The sequence below is a fragment of the Rhinolophus hipposideros genome, assembly GCF_964194185.1.
Source record: "Rhinolophus hipposideros genome assembly, chromosome: 20".
In the NCBI taxonomy this organism is placed as follows: domain Eukaryota; kingdom Metazoa; phylum Chordata; class Mammalia; order Chiroptera; family Rhinolophidae; genus Rhinolophus; species Rhinolophus hipposideros.
Window position 1 is genome coordinate 19,136,452 of NC_138066.1, and position 21,652 is coordinate 19,158,103.

At 42.0% G+C, this 21,652-nt stretch overlaps 1 protein-coding gene across 2 annotated transcripts; it reads left to right on the forward strand.

Annotated features, from left to right (window-relative positions):
- The first annotated feature begins 4,911 nt into the window (after positions 1 to 4,911).
- On the forward strand, positions 4,912 to 20,755 carry RNF135 (ring finger protein 135). Of its 2 annotated transcripts, XM_081028716.1 has the most exons (5): positions 4,912 to 5,298; positions 8,030 to 8,173; positions 10,690 to 10,852; positions 17,169 to 17,249; positions 18,190 to 20,755. In XM_081028716.1, exons 1-5 carry the CDS (start codon positions 4,957 to 4,959, stop codon positions 18,717 to 18,719), a joined length of 1,260 nt encoding a protein of 419 aa, XP_080884842.1. In that variant the 5' UTR covers positions 4,912 to 4,956; the 3' UTR covers positions 18,720 to 20,755. The 2 variants fall into 2 exon arrangements, with proteins under 2 accessions (XP_080884842.1, XP_080884843.1); XM_081028717.1 differs by lacking the exon at positions 8,030 to 8,173 and having other exon boundaries at positions 18,190 to 20,389.
- The last annotated feature ends 897 nt before the right edge of the window (positions 20,756 to 21,652 follow it).

The following is a 21,652-nucleotide window of genomic DNA, read 5'->3' on the forward strand; positions in this document are numbered from 1 at the left end:
CTGGGAGGCCACAGAGGAGCCCAGAATTCTACGTATTATCTGCCTACTCTCTAGAGGAACATAAAAGAATCTGGAGGGCTGGCCCGGTGGCTCAGGCAGTTAGAGCTCTGTGCTCCTAACTCCGAAGGCTGCTGGTTCGAATCCCATATGGGCCAGTGGGCTCTCAACCACAAGGTTGCCAGTTCGATTCCTCGACTCCCACAAGGGATGGTGGGCAGTGCCCCCCGCAACTATGACTGAACATGGCACCTTCAGCTGAGCTGCCTCCCGGATGGCTCAGTTGGTTGGAGCACGTCCTCTCAACCACAAGGTTGCCGGTTCGACTCTCACAAGGGATGGTGGGCTGGGCCCCCTGCAACTAACAATGGCAACTGGACCTGGAGCTGAGCTGTGCCCTCCACAACTAAGACTGAAATCAGGACAACTTGACTTGGAAAAAAGGCCTGGAAGTACACACTGTTCCCCAATAAAGTCCAGTACCCCTTCCCCAATAAAAAAAATCTTAAAAAAAAAAATGAATCTGGAGTTTGACAATGTATTATGAACAATATCAGGATATAGCCCTAAATAAATAGACATATGAAGAAGCAAGAAAATGTAAATTATAGTGAAGAGAAAAATCAACGGAGACTGAATCCAAGATGTCCCATATATTGGAATCAGCAGGCAAGAATTTTAAAGCAGCCATTGCAACTGTGCTCAATCAGTAAAAGAAAATATCATAATGAATAAACAGATATGAAATTTCAACAATTAGAAACTATGACAAAGAACCAAATGGAAACTCTAGGACTGAAAAAATAAAGTATGTGGAAAAAAATGTCAGCCCAACAGTAAATTGGAGATGATTGGGTATCAGTGACTTGAAGACTTTAATAGATCAATGGAAATTATCCAATTTAAAAAACGGAAAAAAGGGATTGAAGAAGTGAAAAAATCTCAATGACATGTAGGACAATATCAAAAGCTATAATTTATATGTAATTGGTCTCAGAAAGAGAAGAGAGAATTATTGAGGCAGAAAAAAATATTTGAAGATATATTGATTGAACTGTTTTCAAGTTTGGTGAAAGACATGTAGAGACTCAAGAAGCTCAGTAAACTCCAAGTAGGATATATACAAAGAAAACCACACCCGCATTCATTGTTGTCAATCTGCTGAAACAAAGATAAAGATAAAATCTTGTACAAACTGTCAGTTATAAAAACAGTCACAGGGATGTAAAGAACAGCATAGGGAATATAGTCAATAATATTGTAATAACTATGGTATTAGATAGGTACTAGACTTATTAGGATGATAATTTCATAAATTATTAAATGTCTAATCACTATGTTGCACACCTGAAACTAATATCGTATGTCAACGTAATTGAAAAAATTTAAAAATGTTTTTAAAAGAATAAACAATTCCAATTGGAGAAAAAAGAAATATCTTGAAAGCAGCCAGAAGAAAATGATATACAAGGTATGGCAATTAAGTTCGCGAATTCATCCTAGAAAAAGTGCTACATACCTCATTGCTGAATATCACTATGGTCACCTTTGAAGTACTTCCCTTGGGAAGCTATGCACCAACGCCAGTGCTTAGTCCACCCTTCAAAGCAAGTTTTTTAAAATTACTTTTTAAATTTTTTTTTTATTGGGGAATATTTTGGAACAGTATGTTTTTCTAGGATCCATCAAATCTATGTCAAGTAGTTGTTTTCAATTTAGTTGTGGAGGGTGCAGCTCACTGGCCCATGTGGGAATCAAACTGGCAATGGTGTTATGAGCACTGCGCTCTAACCACTGAGCCCGGTGGCTCAGTTGCAAGCTCAAGCCGTTGTTTCTCACTGGTCCCTGTGAGAATCGAACCAGCGACCCTGGTGTTATAAGCACTGTACTCTAACCACGGAGTCAACCAGCCACCCCTCAAAGCAATTTTGGAACTCTTTCTGGAATGGTCATCATATTACCCTTGATGTCCTGAATGTCATCGAAATGTCTTCCTTTCAATATTTCCTTTATCTTTGGGTAAAGAAAGAAGTCTTTGGGGACCAGATCAGGTGAGTATGGAGGGTGTTCCAATAGTTATTTACTGGCTAAAAACTCCCTGCCAGACAGTGCCATGTGAGCTGGTGCATTGTCATGATGCAAGAACCATGAATTGTTGGCAAAAAGTTCAGATTGTTTTCATCTAACTTTTCACGCAGCCTTTTCAGTACTTCCAAATAGAAAACTTGGTTAACTATTTGTCCAGTTGGTACAAATTCATAATAATTTGTGAATAATAATAATTTGTGAAAAATAACTTGTGAATAATCCCTCTGATATCAAAAAAGTTTACATCATTGCAACAAGTTCGCTAACATAACATCGTATACATATTTTTGTGGCCGAGAATTATTATAAAGTGATAAAAGTGATTAGAAACTGATAAAAGGCTTTCATGCACATGTATTACTATAGAATACAACTCTGTGGATAAATTGGAATGGAAATACAAGTTCAAGAAGATGAAAGAATGATACAATTTCCGATGTAAATGAAAAACTTGTTCAAGTATTATTTTTTTAAACTTTTATTTATTTGTGTTTTTCCAGGACCCATCAGCTCCAAGTCAAATCGTTGTTTCAATCTAGTTGTGGAGGGCACAGCTCACACTGGCCCATGTGGGGATCGAACCGGCAACCTTAGTGTTAACAGCACCATGCTCTAACCAACTGAACCAACCAGCAGCCCTAGTTCAAGTATTTTTACAGCTAGGGTTGAATACTTCCACCCTTTCTCCTTTTCTTGTAATCACTGCATGTTTTTGCCTAAAACTTTTAGGAGGTGCCCAAGAAAAATGTTTGAAGACTACTGGTTAATCCACCCTCTCAAAAAACTTGGGTGTGAAAAAAAAAAAAAAACTTGGGTGTGTAATGGAGAAGAAAAGGAGAGGTACCTAGAGGGAGGCTTTTATCAAAGGAGATTGCGTTCTTTAAGATGGGAAATTTGAGCTTGTGTGTTAGGTTATCGTTCCTATTTTTCAAAAAAGAGAGGCTCAGAGAAGCTATGCGTTTACTCCAAATGAGGAGACTCTGCAACAAAATCCAGGTAATACAGTTGACCCTTGAACAACACAGGTTTGACCTGTGGGCATCCACTTACACATTTACGATCCTGGGACGCCACAGTTGCAGAGGGCTGGCTGTATACAGTGATCTACACCATTTTATATAGGGCACTTGAGCATCGGTGGATTTTTGTAGCAGAGGGGGTCCTGGAACCAATTCCCCCACCCGCGGATACTGAGAGACAACTAAGTTTGGGGGGAGTCAAAAGTTACATGTGGATTTTTTGACTGTGCAGAGGATGGCACCCCTAACCCCTGAGTTGTTCAAGGGTCAACTGTACCTCAGTTGGGATAGGCTGTATTATGCTGCCGCAGCCAGCACCCACATATCTCAGTGAACTGAACATACCTCAAGTTTATTTCTCTCCTTTACTACACATCAGTGTGGGTTGGCAGGGGGTCTGCTCATCTTAGCCACTCAAATACTCAGGCAACCAGATGATGGCTTCATCTCCGTAGTCAGGGCAGATGGCAGAAAGAGATACAATGACTTACTAAGTTTTTGTTTTGTTTTTTTGATTTTTAAAAAATTTATTGGGGTGACATTTGTTAGTAAAATTACATAGATTTCAGGTGTACAATTCTGTATTACATCATCTATAAATCCCATTGTGTGTTCACCACCCAGAGTCAGTTCTCCTTCCATCACCATATATTTGATCCCCCTTACCCTCATCTCCCACCCCCCACCCCCCACTAAGTTTCTTTAAGCTGGTAGGAAGTTAACAAGTGTTACTTCTGTGTGTTTCAAGTGGGTCAGTGAAGTGCCAATCCTACCAGGTGCCTAGAAAGGGAAAGAGCTGGAAACTTCGATAAGCAGCAGTAATAGGTAAATTCTATTGACTACTACCTGTCATTTCCAGTATTGCAAATAGCCACACGTTTGTATTATCTGGTACCTACTTTGAGACTGGATAAGACCGGGGTAAAATAAAATATAAGACACTGTTAGTTCATTTCAAAAGATCAGAGATGGGTTCTGGTCTCTGCCACTCAGTTATGGCTCTGTAAGCCTGTTTTGCCTCTTTGGATCTTTGGGGAGGATTTGTGCTCTTCCAGTTCCAACGTTTTCTGGTTGTAATGAGCTTAGGACCGGAGTAAGAGCGAAGGAAGAAAGCAAGCCCAACCAGGACCAGATGTGCTAGCTATAAAAAAAACCCCACTGTCGAGAATTTTCCTCCCGAAGCCTGTTGTGTTAACGTGCTTTCAGCCAGCAGAGAGCAGTAAGGAGACACCACATTATAATAGCGATTTTGAAAGTCTAGAGTTACTCAGTTTTGCGCGTTCGAATCACCTGGGGGAGGTTTTTAAAACAATCCTGAGTCCGCGATGCACCGCAGACAAAGAAATCAGCCTCTGGCGGCGGAGCCCGCACATTGGTATTTTAAAAGAGTTTCCTAGCTTTGTGCGCTGGGTATTCTTTAATCCCTACTGCTTGTCAGAGGGGCTGGATGATACTTAGTCGCACATCCTCTTGCAAGAGTTCTGGAATCGAATTCTCTGTTGTTTCTTCTCCCGAGAGCTGTCAGGGCTGCATTTTAATGGGGGGACATCAAGCTAGAGAAAATCTTCGGGCATCAGCGAGCTGCGAAAGGCGTGGGGCGAGCTGATTTCCCAGCGCAGGAGGCTGTGGTGAGGACCCGCTGTCGCCAGAGGGCGCTGCAGGCTGGGCGGTGGAGGCTCTCGGCTTTCAGCCGGACCGAGAGAGGAAAAAAGCGTGGACCGCTACGAGTAGAGGAAGAGGCAGCCAAGGAGGAGGGGAGGGGAGAGGAAGAGCAAGGGAGGAGCCGGAGGAGACGTAGCGCGGGCGGGCGGTCCCCACTGTGGCCCTGCTTCCGGGCGGCGGCCTGGTCACGATGGCGGGTCTGGACCTCGGACTCACCGTGCCGGTGTGGCTGGCCGAGGACGACCTGGGCTGCATCATCTGTCAGAGCCTGCTCGCCTGGCCCGTTACGCTGCCCTGCGGCCACAGCTTCTGTCGGGACTGCCTGAAGGACCTGTGGGGCGGAGGGCGCCACTGGTCCTGCCCCACTTGCCGCGAGGGCTCCGCGCAGCAGCTGGAGCTGCGGAAAAACACGCTGCTGCAGGACCTGGCGGACAAGTACAGCCGGGCGGTGGGCGAGCTGGAGGGCGGCCCGGGCCCGACCCGGAGCCCCGGCCCCTCCCCCCGCCCCGCGCGCCGCCCCGCGGTGCAGAAGGTAGGGTGGGCGGGTCCGGGCTGGGTCTCTCGGTTACCACTGCCTGCCCACGCTTCCTGCACCGCTTTCCCGCATACCGCTTCCTCCCTCCCTCATCCTTCCTACTTCCACGTTACTTTTCTCCATCTAAAAGTAGCACCCGCTCTTGGGGAAGTTCAGGAAGGTATGAAGAAGCAGGAAAAAGTCCAAATCTCCTGAAATCCTTCCAATTTAGCTGCTATACACCTTGGTCTATTTCCATGTCTTTGCAGTCTTTCTGCTGTCTGTCTCACTGGCAATTTTTTTTTTTTTCTGTTTTGTTACTTCGTTTGTTCTGTTCTTTAGATTCCACATGTAAGGAAGACCCATATGGTATTTGCCTTCCTTCGGCTGACTTATTTCACTTTGCATAATATCCTTGCACAAGGTAAAATTTCATTCTTCTTTGGAAGGCAGAGTAATTCTCCATTGTAGATATGGACCACTATTTCTTGATCCAGTCATCTATTGATGAGCACTTGGGTTCTCTGGAAGAGCAGCCCTAGGTTTACAGAAAATTGAGCAGGTGCTACAGAAAATCCTCACACACCCCTCACGTTTCCCGTATTATTAATGTCTTGCATTAGTGTGGTGCATGTGTTACAATTGATGAACCAATATGAATACATTATTATTTACTAAAATCCGTAGTTTACGTTTACGTAGGGTTCACTCTTTGTGTTGTATGGTTCTGTGGCTTTGACAAATGCATGAGGTTATGTATCTATAATTATGGTGTCATATAGTTTTACTGCCCTGAAAATCCCGTGGGCTCCTCTTGTTTGTACCCCTCACTCCAAACCCTGGCAACCACTGATCTTTTTGCTGTCTCTTTAGTGTTGTCTTTGCCAGAATGTCATATGCTCATTGTTGGAATCATACAGTATCTGACCTTTTCAGACTGGCTTCTTTCACTAAGCAAAATTAAGGTTTGTGGCTCGATAGCTCATTTCTTTGTATTGCTGAATAATATTTCATGTCATAGAGTGGACCTTAAACCTGAGACAGATGCCTTCCCCTGCACCACTCTCTGCCAAATCTCCAGGCTGTCACCCTATTTCTTCACCTTTTGATGGACATACTGGTTGCTTCTGTTTTTTTTTTTTTTTTTTTTTTTTTTTGCAATTCTGAGTAAAGCTTGTTCTCTTAGATTATAGATGCAGCATTATCCCTCAGGTCCTTAAAATTCTTTATTAATGTAGTTTATAGTGACCGACTATATGTCCTATTGGCTTTTAAATTAAAATGATGGTCTTTGGGTGGTAGGATATTGGATGATTTGAAACGTTTCTTCTTTTCAATTCTCTGCATGTTCTAAATTTATCACAATAAGTGTGCACTTCTCTTACGGATAGAAAAAGCAATGCACTTAATTTTTTAAAAGTTTTTAATTTGCTCAGACGCCTGGAGAAGGCCTCCATTCCAGAGTTACAGCTGCTTGAATTTTAGGAGAAGGGCCTTGAAATTTAAGAGCAAACAATGTTACCAGCGGTCAGCCACCTTCCTCTCTGAAGTAGCCTGGGTATGTCTTCCAAAACACATACTATTTTGAGGGACATCAGGGCTTCTTAAGAAATGAAAAAGGTCCTGGGTCAATTCCAGTTTTTGAGGTTCCAGGAAAATTTAAAATAATGAAAAATGTCAAAGCCAAGTTATAAAAGCTCTGGTTTACTTAGAGTTCAATGATGAACACCTTATATTTCTGTGACTCTATGTAGAACCCCTGTTGCAGGTAATGCAAAGTTTTCCATTGAGGCCCGTGCCCAGCCTGCCTCTGATGACTGTCACCAGGTCTTGAGGTTGTTGCCAGAATATGTTGGCTGCAAAACTTACTCCCACTCCCAACCAGGCAGCTGAGCAGATTAAGCTCTTTAAGTGGAGTTGTTTAGCGCTCTCTTCTGAATGTGTTTTTTTTTTTTAATTAAAATTTATTGTGGTGACAATTGTTAGTAAAGTTACATAGATTTCAGGTGTAAAGTTCTGTAATACGTCATCTATAAATCCCATTGTGTGTTCACCACCCAGAGTCAGTTCTCCTTCCATCACCATATATTTGACCCCTTTACGCTCTTCTACTGTCCCCCCTCCCCTCTTACCCTCTGGTAACCACTGAACTATTGTCTGTGTCTATGAGTTTTTATTTGTCTTGTTCCTTTGTTGCTTTCCATTTTATATCCCACTTGTTTTGTATTTTTTTAAATGTGAAGGATGTCACTAAACAAACAAAAAGAGCTTGCATCTGTACATCACTCTAAAGTCTCCAAGATCCTTTCACTGAGAACAGTGAGGTAGATCCTTTTCACTACGGAAAAGGAGAGGGATAGTCACTTTCATATTTGAAAGGAGTGGTGAGGACACAAGATGAGTCAGAGGCAAGAGTGGACCTTAAACCTGAGACAAATGCCTGCCCCTGCACCAGTCACTGCCAAATCTCCAGGCTGTCACCCTATTTCTTCTCCGACTACCCCTGTTCAAAATGACCCCGAGGCTTCCCTTCACACTTCAGCCCCCTCCCCTTTTCCCTATCCCATAGATGACTCTGGTTTCCTGTGATGGCCACAGGACGATCCGTAGGGGAAATGGGCCTACAACCGGTCTGGGGAAGCTTCCTCCTTGTCCTCTGCATATTTTTGTCACTTCCTTGCCAGTTCCTTTATCCAGTCTTCACCCTCTATCTGGGTCCAGCTTTGTGTTCTGCTTTGCTCTTTTAAAGGCGGCGGTACGGAAGAGCACCCCAGAAGTTGGTCGTGAGCTGGCAGAACTGGTGGAACAGCTTGTAGACATTGTCAGGAGCCTTCAGAGTCAGAGACACCTCCCCGAATCTGGACCAGACAATAAACTGCACATCCTGGGCATGGTAGGCTCAGCTGGGAGAGGAAAGGATGTGGTGGAGGGCGGGGCTAGGGACACCTTCCAACGGGAGCAGCAGGAAGGATTCAATAAGTCTTAGGCGTGTAGCATTCTCTTTCCTACCAAGCAGGGATGACTGGACGTTTGGAATGCTTGAGGGGAGGTAGGGAAGCCACAAACGGCCCAGGTTCCTTCCTTAGCCCTTCACCTAACCAGCTCTAAGATCACCAATGGCCTCTGTGTAAATCCTGCCGACATCCTAGCCCTCATCCTCATTGGCCTTTCAGCAGCCTTTGACACAAATGACACCTTCATTCTCATCGCTTCCTTTTGCCTCAGCTTCTGTAACACAAATCTTCCAGCCTTCCTCTGTTTCTCTCTGGCTCCTCCTTCTCAGTCTGTTTTGTAGGCGTTCTCTCCTCTGCTCAGCAGTGAAATGCTGGATCCCTCAGGACTAAGTTGTAGGTCCCTTTCTCTTCTCCACACCCGCAGCTCTAATTAGCACAAACATTGCTCCAGCTGGTCCTTTGAGCTCTAGCCTGATAACCTCCCTTCTCATCTTTTTCTCTTGGTATCTCAAAGGTACATCACGCTTAACATGTCCCAAACTGTTCCTCCTCTGGGATTCCACATCTGACTGGTGGTGGTATCTTTCCAAGGGCACAAGCCAGAAACCTCCCTCACCTGCCAAAACCTCTCGAATCTGTGTACTACTCTTGAGCCCCTTTGCGACTTTGCTAATCCAAGCCTACAATCATCTCTTGCCTGGATTGCCTCCTAACTGCTCCCCTCTAATCCATCTAGAGTCTGCTCTCTTCGTGGTCATCAGAGTGACCCTCTGAAACACAAATCTGATCATGTAACTCATCTGCTTAAAACCCTCAAATGACATCTGTGTAGGATGAAGACCCCACTCCTCACATAACCGACAAGGCGCCACAGGGTCCCATCCCTCTCTGCCTCTCCCATCTCATTTCACCCAGCTCTTCCTGGTTCTTCAAGCTCCAGTCACACTGGCCCACACCAGTCCCTCCAAGTGTCACACTTTTCTCCCACCACAGGGTGCACACCATGCAATGTTCTTCTTTCACCTTGTCACCTAATAGGTAACGCCTGCTCATCTTTCAGACATCACCTAGATCCCTTTCCCAGGAAAACCTTCACTGATTTCCTTGAACAAGTCCAATCCCCCATGAGAGGCTCTTAGGATTTTATGTACCTTTCATTTGTAGCAGTTATCACAGTTGCAACTTGATGATGATTGGTGACATATGTTATTAATGCCTGTCCTCCCTCTTCCCTTGCGCTGGCCTCTAAGCTTCATGGGGGTAGAGACCTTAATGGCTCATGTTCTTTTGTTCGCCTTTATAGTCTCAGGCCAACCTCAGTGCTTGACTTGTCATTCATAAGTGCTCAACAAATACCCACTGACTGAGTGAATAAGTGGGACTTCAGGGATGCAGTGGGTAGGGATGGGAAGTTTGAGAGTCTGACTTAAAGACCTGACTTTGCCACTCACTAGTAGTATGACCTTGGGCAAGTCATTTCATCTTTCTGAGTCTCAGGCTTCTATCTGTAAAATAATAATGAGGCCTGCCATCTCATTGATACGGTGTGGGGATTAAAAGGGATCTGGTATAAAAAAAAGGGCTTGAACAATGTGGGAATGTAGGACAATAAAATTAACTATGGCAATTTAGTTAACCTTCATGAACTTGAACTTCTTTTGTAAGATGAGGATAAGAAACCTACCTTGGAAGTTTGTTATGCAAATTAGAGGTGAGCATTGATTGGATTGTGTACTCAGTAAGTGGTGCCTACTGCTGTTATGACTGGTGAAAAGAATGGGAAATGGATTATGCAAAGATGGGAAGGAAAGCCAGGTGCTGAAGGTGAGAACGTGGGAAGGCAAGAAGGTGGGAAGGCGGCCAGCAGATGAGAGGCTGTGTTGGGGAGTAATAGGACCTGAGATGAAAGAAAATCAGGGAGCATGTGTTGGAGGCCCCAGAAAGTAGGGCCTGGATGTAAGTAACATGTTTACATTGGCCTTAGAAGAGCTATGGTAGAATGATGGCAATATGGGGAAGATTATTCTGGCCTTTGGGGCTAATCTCGGTGACTATCTATATTATTTATTATGTAAAGCCCCTGTAATAGGGGCCTAACAACTTTTAACTTTTTTTAGTATTACCCAAGAAATTCATATTTGTTGTACAAAATACTAGGAAATACATAGCAGTTCGAAGAAAACAAATGAAAATCATCCATAACCCCCGAGCACCCCCCAGAAATAACCATTCTGTAATATTTTTGCTGTACTCTGTATTATTCAGATTGTCTTCAAAGGATATTATTTTGAGGGTGTAATAATGTTTTTAAAAACTTGTTAGGAAGTTAAGTGGAAAAGTCTAGGTGGATGGCAGAACTGGAATATACTATTTGATGCATTCCAGGGGAGACGTTCATTACTTATTTATTTATTTATTTATTTATTTATTTATTTATTTTATGATTCATCAATAGGCTTTTTCTGGTGGGATGGACCTTTCATTGGATTCTCCAAAGCTAGGGACTTCCAACACACCTGAGGGAAAAATGAGAGACATTCTGCGTGACCTAGAAGAAATCCAGAAAAAATTACGAGAAAACTTCACAGGGAAAGAGCCCCTTGAAGAACAAAGGCAGGGTAAGTTGATTTTATATGGCAGAGGAGGATCAAGTATAGAAGTTGGGGAGAAATGGCAGAGTGTTCCATGGCTCTGTTTTTGGGGGACATGGTCCCAGAGCCCAGCTGCATTATCACCGTGGTGTAGTAAATGACGGAGTGGGCTAAGGTGTTGATGTGGCTGGCTGTGGTTTTGGACCTGACTGGAGGTGTGATGTAACCTAGGCATTTGATGAGATAGAAACTCATTTCCTAAGACCTATACATCTAGAACCTGGACCTGATTTTGCTAGCTTACACTCCCCTGTGTAATCCATCTGAGGAGATTCAGAAATAGGTCACTTTTTATTTTTAACTAGTAAATGTCTTTATTAACAAAACATGCGACTTTGTAAATAGTTCTTGATATATGCTATTAAAAATGTAATCTTTGAAGACGTTGTTAATCCTAAACAGTAACAATGTAGACAAGAACCTTTCTGTCCTGACTTTATACTGTAGGTTCTCTGTTGTTTGCCTGGTCATGATTGAAAATCAATGAACGCCTGTCCTGTGTATATCAGCTCTCCTCTCCCTTGGCTCCGCCTCCCGCTCTGGCTACTACCAGCTCTATATACTTTAGAAACATACTTCCTACAGCTTTTTTCTATCTAAATGATCTTGCGCTGCTTAAAAAGTCATCCCTTATTTAAGCAGAGAAATAGGATTCCTTGGAAAAAGTTTCTTAAGGAAACCAATTGGAGTGCAGTTTATTATTTGTTCCCCAAATTATCTGAGAAATAAATGCCCTCTTGGCTCCTGTAGTCTGAGTTCCTTAGTGAGTTTACTTATTTATACAAATTTAAAAGTTATTTTGAAAAATAAATTTAAAATGTATTTTAAATTTCAACTTATAATTTTGAACTTAAAATTTTTTAAATTAAATTAAAAAATCAAAACAATATAAAAAGACATACAACAAAAGTCTCTTTCCCACCCTTGCCCAATTCCAGCTATCCCCCATCTCAGTTAACCACCTTTATCAGTTTTTTGAATGTCCATTCAGAATTCATTTATGCAAATACAAGTAAATATGAATTTTTATTCTTATCTCCGCCAATCTTTTTTTACACAAAAGATAGTGTATTATATACACTGTTCTGCATTTTGCTTTTCTTCTTTACTTAATATATGTTGATGCCTTTATGAATCAGTACCTTTAGCATTTTCTCTTTTACAGCTGCATAATATTTCAGGTTATGGATATGCCAACATTTATTTACTGAATCCTCTACTGATAGACACGTGATTGCTGCCAATTGCTTATAATTACAAACAACATTGATGTTAATAATGATACATACATCATTTTATACGGGTACAGATATGATTGTAGGTTAAATTGCCAGTAAGGGTTGTGAAATCAGAAGGTAGATTCATTAATAATTATGATATGCATTGCCAAATTGCCATCTAGTTGTGTTATACCAATGTACACTCTCACAGAAGAAATATGTATCCCCATATCCTGCCAGCTGAGTGTATTGTCAAACTTTTGTAATTTTTTTGCCAATCTGATGGGTTAAAAAAAGGAATATATGAGTATACTGTACTTTTCATTCGCGTTTTTCCACAACTTGGGTGTTTATACCTTGTGTCTTTTAAAAATGGACTTTTAGGAACTCTTTGTAAATTAGGAAGATTAACCTTTTGTCTGTGATATGAGTTGCAAATTTTGTCCCCCAATTTGTTATTTATCTTTTGAATCTTTAGTATGGATTTTAGAATGCCATATAGACACATTTTTCTATTTTCAAGTGGCAAATTTTAGCAGTCTTTTCTTTTATGGCTTTTAGATTTTCAGTTTTAGTTAGAAAACTTCACCACCCCTAGTTTAGAAAGGAATTTTCTTGTGTCTGTGTGTGTTCATACTTTTACATTTTATATTTAAATCTTTGGTTTCACATTTTACATTGAACTCTTTGATCCATTTGAAGTGTATCCTGGCATGTGTCCTTGTTAATTTTAGATAACATTTACATAACACCACTTTAGAGACATATCTCTTATAACATTTTTATATTTAATAGTGTTGATCTGATTGAAATGTTGCTTCTTACTTAACTGAAGCAACATGATTTTGTGGGTAAAGTTATCAATTTTTAATATTATTTAAGTATGCATTTAAAATTTAAAAAATTTTTAATTGCAATAAAATACACATAAGAATCTACCATCTTTACCGCTTTTTTAACACTTTTTTATTAGTTTCAGGTGTACAAAACAATATAATAGTTAAACATTTATCATTTATATCCCTCACACAGTGATAACCCTCCCCTCCCTATTCTTTACTGTTTTAAGTGTTTGGTTCAGTAGTGTTAAGGACACTCACCTTATTGTGAAACCAAGCTCCAGAGCTTTTTCATTTTGCAAAACTGAAACTCTGTATCTTTTAAACATTAGCTCGCCATTCCCTCCAGACCCTATCAACCACCATTCCACTTTCAGTTTCTATGAGTTTGATTGTTCCAGATACCGGATAGAAGTGAAACCATGTTGTTACTATATTTTTGTAACTGGCTTGTTTCACTTAGCATAGTGTTCTTTAGGGCTGTCCATATCATAGCATGTGTCCGAATTTCCTTCTTATCTAAGACTAATAATATTTTGTTATATGTATATACCACATTTTGTTTTATCCATTCAACCGTTGATTGCTTCCACATCTTGACTATTATGAGTAATGCTGCTCTGAAAATGGGTGTACAACTATGCACATCTCTTCAAGATCCTGCTTTCCGTTCTTTTGAATATATACCCAGAAGTGGAATTGCTGCATCATACGATAATTCTGTTTTTAATTTTTTGAGAAATTAGGTATATATATATTAAGTATTTTTTTTAAATTCCACTTATAAAATTTAAGTATGCGTTAGCAAGTAGAATATAGTTCTTTCTCTGTGGTTATGTTGTTTTTGATTACTTGGACCAGTCCAGAACATTTTTTAAAATAAAGGATCTGGATATATCCATATTTCCTGAAACATCATTCCCTAAAATTTTCACAAATTGTTTCTAAGACAATAGATTAGTTGTTCTTCAAGTCAGTGCTTTAACAGTTGCCAAGCAATTTCACTGCCTCATCACAATGATTTCCTTTGACCGTCTGTAAATACAACTTGAGCTCCCATGGAATTCACATTTTATGCAGAAAAATGCCACTTAAACAGAATAGTGCTGTAAGAGACCTGTTCCTGATATTTTATATTCCCAAGGGATCCTGGCTATATTTTTAAACAGAAAAGAAACCTGTGGCTTATTTACTTCTTTTGTAGAGAAATGAGATTTTTTAGATTCTATTAGAAAGAAATTTCTCACTGATTAAATTGATATAACAAATATTTCTGTAAAATCATCTGCTTAATGAAGAATCTCTTTTTCTTCTTTTATGAAACTTAATCATAATCAGTGGGTAAGCAATAAGGTTTATACCCAGAGCGATTAACATATCATAAAACTTCATCTCTTTAATAGTTACTAGTGCTTTATTTAATAATTACTCAGCACTTATGAATGTACATCATGCGTCAATTTTTTCTAACTATCTTTAAGAACCAGTCAAGTGTAGATTATTTTCCTTATCACTAGGAGAAAAGCGTGGTGTTAGCTAAAAAGCTAAAAACTTTTTTAAAAGATTTTATTGGGGAAGGGGAACAGGACTTTATTGGGGAACAGTGTGTACTTCCAGGTCTTTTTTCCAAGTCATTGTTGTCCTTTCAATCTTAGTTGTGGAGAGTGCCGTTCAGCTTCAAGTTGTTGTCCTTTCAGTCTTAGTTGTTGATGGTGCAGTTCAGCTCCAGGTCCAGTTGCCATTGCAGGGGGCACAGCCCACCATCCCTTGCGGGAGTTGAACCGGCAACCTTGTGGTTGAGAGGACGCGCTCCAACCTCACGCTCCAACCAACTGAGCTATCAGGGAGGCAGCTCAGCTCAAGGTGCCTGTTCAATCTTAGTTGCAGGAGGCTCTGCCCACCATCCCTTGCGGGACTCAAGGAGTTGAACTGGCAACCTTGTGATTGAGAGCTCACTGGCCCATGTGGGATTCGAACCAGCCGCCTTTGGAGTTAGGAGGATGGAGCTCCAACTGCCTAATTCACCGGCTGGCCCCTAAAAACATTTTTTCATACTATGATTAACAGTAAGTGAAAATCCTGTATGTCTCCTTGGGCAATGGAAACAAAAAGAAAAAAATAAAGAAATGTGACTGCATCAAACGAAAAAGTTTTTGCACAGCAAAGGAAACCAACAACAAAACGAAAAGACGACCTACTGAATAAAAGAAGATATTCACCAATGACTCATTCAATAAAGGGTTAATACCCAAAATATATCAGGAACTCATACAACTTAACACCACAAAAACAACCAACTTCAGGCCATAGGTTAGCTCAGTTGGTTAGAGCACGTTGCCCTGAACAACAAGGTTGCCAGTTCGATCCCCACATGGGCCACTGTGAGCTGTGCCCTCCACAACTAGATAGAAACAACTGCTTGACTTGGAGCTCATTGGTCCTGGAAAAACACACTTAAATGAAAGTTTAAAAAACAGCAACAACAACAAACAACCTGATTAAAACATGGTCAGAAGACCTAAGTAGACATTTTTCCAAAGAGGACATACAGATGGCCAATAGATATATGAAAAGATGCTCAACGTCACTAATCATTAGGGAAATGCTAATTAAAACCATAATGAGATATCACCTCATACCTCAGAATGGCTATCATCAATAAATCAACAAACATGTTGACAAGGAAATGGAGGAAAGAGAACCCAGTGCACTGTTGGTGGGATTATAAATTGCTACAGCCACTATGGAAAACAGTATGGATGTTCTTCAAATAATTAAAAATAAAACTACCATATGACCTGGCAATGCCACTTCTGGGTATTTATCCAAAAGAAATGCAAAACACTAATTCAAAAAGATATGTGCACCCCTATGTTCATTGCAGTGGTATTTACAGTAGCCAAGATATGGAAGCAACTTAAGTGTCCACAGGTAGATGACTGAATAAAGCTGTGGTACATGTATGCAATGGAATAGTAGCCATTAAAAAAAAAAAGAAATCTTTCCCATTTGCAACAACATGGATGGACCTCAATGGTAGTATGTTAAGTGAAATAAGTCAGACAGAAAAAGACAAATACCATATGATTTCATTAATATGTGGAATCTAAGGGAAAAAAAAGAACTAAACAGAAGCAAACTCATAGATCCAGAGGATATATTGATGGTTGCCAGTTGGAAGGGGGTTAGGGGGAATGGATGAAAAAGGTGAAGGATTAAGAAGTTCAAATTTCCAGTTATAAAAACAGTCACAGGGCTGCAAAGTACAGCATAGGGAATATAGTCAGTAAAACTGTAATAACACTGGATGATGTCAGATGAGTATTAGACTTATCTGGGTGATCACTTTGTAAGTTATGTAAATGTCTAATCACTATGTTGTACAAAAACTAATATAAAAGTAATACAATATTGTATGTTAACAATAATTGAAAAAATTTTTAAATGAAAAAAAAAAAACCCAGTAAGTTAAAATCCTGTCAGTTCAATGCAAGAACAGTGGTGCCCACCTGAATTTTGATCATGATTTCTTGAAGGGCAGCTCTCCTGCTCTCATGGCCTTACCGCCTAGACCCCAGACAAGGTCTTTTGTCTCTTCTCAGTCTGACTCTTAGGTTCACTTTATGCTGCGGTCACTTGAACATACAAATCGGGGAAGATTCCACTTTCATAGTCCACGCTGTGACATTTCCTTTAATTTCTCTTCTCCCTACTATGGCCATTGCAAGCACATGGTAGCTTTAAGTTCACAATTAAACTTTAGTACCTTGAGAGGGAAGTAGGAGGCATCAGCAGTTGAGATGAATCTCACCCCAACTCGCGTTCTCCAGTTTTTATAACAGTTTCAAGCATTGACATGGGGTTAATGGATATTCTAGGTGTCAGGGTACTGTGATCCCTTGGAACATATTAGTCAATTTATTGGATAAAAAAACACATGCATCAAACACTTCCTATGCTCCTGGCACTGGGCTTGGTTCTTAGAAGACAGAGATGAACATTGAGCCAGCAAGGAGTTCATCGCTTAGTGGGGAAATAGTAAAAAAGTCCATAGGGAGAACGTGGGTCTGGACACATCTAAGTTGCCTAGTCAAGACCTAAAACTAAAAAACGTGCTGCTGATGAGGAAGCCAAGCCCTGTCCCCTGAACACAATATTTAGATACCTTCTGTTACCTTTTTCTGATGGGACTTTCTCCCCTTCCCAATTTTTTTGATTCCTTAGTTAAACTCCCGGACACTTCGTCTTCCTCCTCATGCCCAGTGCCTGACCAGAGCGACCCTACACCCAAGAGGACCTCTCAATGTAAGTATGTGGTCTGCTTAAAATTTGGGTTTGGTCTGCTGCACAGAGGAGCTACACAGAGGACCGCATGTGAAGTGCACCTCCCTACTGCTTGTCTTCACCCCTCCACATGGCGAGCTGATTACAAAGACAAAGGGGATTGAAGACTCCCAAATTCCAGGCTGAGCCAGACCCATGAGCATTCTGGAACCCCGGCCACCTGTGGGCATCCATGCTGGGGCCACCATTCACCAAGCCATTTAGGTGCCATTGCTGTCCCAGTCTGGAGTAGTCCTTGAGAGTGTGGAGCCTAGAGCCAGATGGCTTGGGTTAGCCTCCTCGCTCCGACGCTCACTAGCTGTGTGATCTTGGATAAATTACGTGACCTCTCAAGCCTCAGTTCCGTCCTCTGTAAGATGGAGGTAATAGTAGTCCTTACTTCCCTCGTGGCATTGTCATGAGGGCTAAATGAATGAATGTGAATAAATGCGTACCTAGAGTAGTGATGCTGTAAGTGCCAGCAGTCCTTGACTCAGTAGGAAACAGCACGGTAAAGAATTCAGACCTGATCTTTCGTAGGAAGCTTTTGTATAACTAGAGAAATGCAAACAGCTGTGGTCATAAGTCGCGGTCCTACAGATAGTACCTGTATCATTAGAGAACAGGTAAAGCACTAGGGGTGTTGAGAAAAGCGAGAGGTGACTTTTTGCTGGGTGGGGTTCAGAGAGGGCTTCCTGAATGATGATTAATGGTAAGTAGAGATTAAGGTGGGAAAGGGGTATTGTTAATAAACAACATCAGGGATCTGTACAGAGAACAGCAAGTTGGTGTACCGATTTTAATGTCAGTAAGAGTAAAACTTGATCACACCCAAAGCTACAAAGCTGCTGTTTGCTATTGGAGGCCCTCTTCGCATGGACAGTCAGGGCTGGCTGGTCATGTTGTTGGTTTTTTTCTTCAGGGGCCATCAGTCCAACCTTCGACCTGAGGAGCCTCTCCTGCAGCCTGGAGGTATCTGAGAACTGCCAGACGGTGACTGTATCTCACTTTCCACAGCTGTACCCCTGGAGTCATGAGAGGTTTGCAACCTGCCAGGTGTTCTGTTCCCAGGCTTTCTCTTCTGGGAAGAAGTACTGGGAAGTGGACACTCAGCATTGCAGTCACTGGGCAGTTGGCGTGGCTTCCTGGGGGATGAGCCGTGACCAGATCCTGGGAAGGACCAGGGACTCCTGGTGTGTAGAGTGGAAGGGGACTAGCCAGCTCTCTGCGTGGCACATGGTCAAGGAAACTGTCCTTGGCTCAGACAGACCTAGGGTGGTGGGCATCTGGCTGGACCTTGAGCAGGGGAAGCTTGCCTTCTATTCAGTGGCCAATCAGGAGAAGCTTCTGTATGAGTGCCCGGTCTCTGCCTCCTCTCCCCTGCACCCTGCCTTCTGGCTATATGGCTTACATCCTGGAAACTCTCTGACTATAAGGCCAATAAAGGTGTAAAGATTCCTCAGGTGTTGAAACAGGGTGGTTTCCTGACCTTTCTCTGCCTCCGAGCAGGGTGGCAACTTGACAAGAATCCCACTTTGAAGTTAAGGGATATGCGGTAAAAGGGTTAACTCTGCAGACTTGGGATGTTCAAACTGTACATTCCAAACAAAGGATGGGGCCCTTGACTGGCTCGTGAGAGGTAATCTCTAATCTCTGGAATATTCTGCCTGAAAAGAATGTCTTTGTTTACCTGGGGACCTTGGACCAGGAAGTATCAGCTGGACCTCTGGAGGGGCTGGAGACTAAGGTCAGCCACGTGGGTGGTGAGGTCTGCCTACATGACCGACCCCCAATAAAAGCCCTGGACACCAAGGCTTGAGTGAGTTTCCCTGGTTGGCGATACCCTTTGTGTGTTGTCATACGTTGTTGCTGGGAGAATTAAGCATTGTCCATAAGGATTCCCCTGGGAGAGGATAACTGGTGTCTCCTGGCTCCTGTCCTATGTGCCTTCTTCTACTGCTGATTTTAATCTGTACCTTTGCACGGTAATAAACTGTAACCAGGAGTTCAACAGCTTTGCTGAGTTCTGTGAGTCCTAGTGACTCCCTGAACCTGAGAGTGGTTGTAGGGAATCCCAAACAAAGGGCCCGTTATCATGCAATAATATCACCACAAACTTCGTGGTTTCAAACAACTCACATTTCTTATCTCAGTTTCTGGGAGTCAGAAGTCAGGGCACAGATTATCTGAGGACTCTGCTTGAGTCACCCAAGCTGCAGGCAGGGTGTGAGCTGTGGCCATGGCGCCATCTGAAGCTTGACTGGGGAAGCATCTACTTCTAAACGCACACGGTTGTTGGCAGCAGTCAGTTTCTCGTGGGCTGTCATTCTAAGGGTCTCAGTTTCTGTTGTGTATTGGTTTGATATGATTGCAAATCCACGTGTTGATGACTCAAGTGAAGTTCTTTTCATCGTGTTTATGGCAAAGACAAAAAATGTTTATAGAAAAGTTGTTTTGATATAAGAATGGAGTAAATTCTGTTAGGATGTCATCTCATCTCTTGTTGTTGATGAGCACTCATAGCTCAGCTGCTAAGGGCCCCCCCGCCCCCGCCTTAACCCCCCGGGGTATCAGTAAGAACATGTGGAAAAGCAATTATGGCAGGAAGGTGCTTAGACTATAAATACTGAGTTTGTGAGGAATATCTGAGAGTTTGGGTCTGGGCAAGGAGACACTTTGCTGACCTGAAAAGCTCTCCGGAGATCTTTGGGGCATTGTCTCCTGCTGTGGTAAAGGTGACTCTTAGTAGCAGTCGTGAAAGCCTTGAAGCAGCCTCTTGAAGGAGATCATCTTGTCCAACACCGACTGACGCCAACACTGACGTTCCCTAGCAACGTGCTCTAGCAACAAGGGACTTTGACTTTTGTACTGGCAGCTAGATGTCCGCTCTTGGTTGGCTAAGCCTTCTCTCCCAAGTACTAACTGGTATAAAGGTACGTCTCAACTAAATTTGGATTTTATTCCTTTCATCTCCCCTTGCCTGGTACAATAGTATAATTCATCTGTCATTGGTTTAAAGAATGTTATTTTTTTATTGGCTTAGTAAGAGACATCCTGTATGCTATTGGGTTGTGAAATTATTATAATTTCTGTAGAGAAGCTGTGTTAAATAAACTATTGTCAAAGACAAACTCCGTCTCAGAACATAATTTGCCCCCCAAACGAAACAGGTGGCGGGGTCGTGAGGGCCATCTTCCAGTCTGACCAGCACAGGGTGTCATGACATGCTTGATTTCCCCTATTTTAAAAAACCATTTTGTCATAGTACAGACACAGAAAACTACACAAGACCCATGCGGAGCAGAACGAATTATTATAAGTAGTTATAACCCTTGTTAACTACCCTTCAGGTCAAGAAATAAAAGAAATAGAAGCTTAATCACAAAACCCTGCCTCCACCTGAAAGGAATCCTGACTTTTGCAGTGGTCACTTCCTGGTGTTTCTTTAGTTATGCGTTCCTAGCCACAAGAGTTTAGTCTTGCCCATTAAAAAAAAAAATGATGTCTCTTTTTTAACAGGTTGGTTGAGATGTAATTTACATACTGTAAAATTCATCTGTTGAAAGTGTACAAATCAATGTTATTTAGCACGTTTACAGAGTTGTGAAACCATCACCATGATCTAATTTTAGAACTTTTTCATCATTCCTCTTAGCAGTTGATATGTCTTTCAAGTCTCCTCCTCTATACACCTCCCTGTCCCGTTCTTTTTCTTACACTTCATCTGTAGGACCCCAGGGTACAGGAGCACCTATTTTGAAGAATGTGGAAATTCAATTCTGTTGGACTGGATTGAGACTTGCCACATAAACCAATCAGGCAACCGTTGACAGTGCGTTTAAGCACTGTCTCTTTTCCCCCTGTAAAATGGAAATAACTATTTTCTCTTCCTTACGTTCCTTAAAAGGTTGCTGAAAGAATTCAATAAGGGTTGCTGAGAAAACTGGAAAAATGCCAGGCTGATTATCACCACAGCGATAATGACAGAACTGTATTTTAATATTGCGCACCCTGGCCTCTGAACATCTTGAGATTCAAACCTAATGCTGGTAGGTATCCTTGAAAACAGAGGCACGCAGAATTCTTCTGCACGGTCTCCTAAGTTGCTGCCTGAGCCTCATGAGCACCCTGCGTGATGGCTTTTACTGTCTTTCTGTTCACACACTCGGAAGTGGCGTTCAGGACCGGGTCAGTGGTTTGTCCAGGGTCTGTCAGCTGAGCGTGGCAGAGGCTCTCAGGTCTCTAACCTTAGTACACTGATAAGGTTCCATGCTGCGACCAGGACCTGGCCCTCCCCTTGAATAGGGCTCAGCTCGCCCGGAAGTCATGAGGTGCTCTTTTTTTCTGGTTGTTCTTAGTGGTGGTCCTTAGTATAGAGGCCTTGG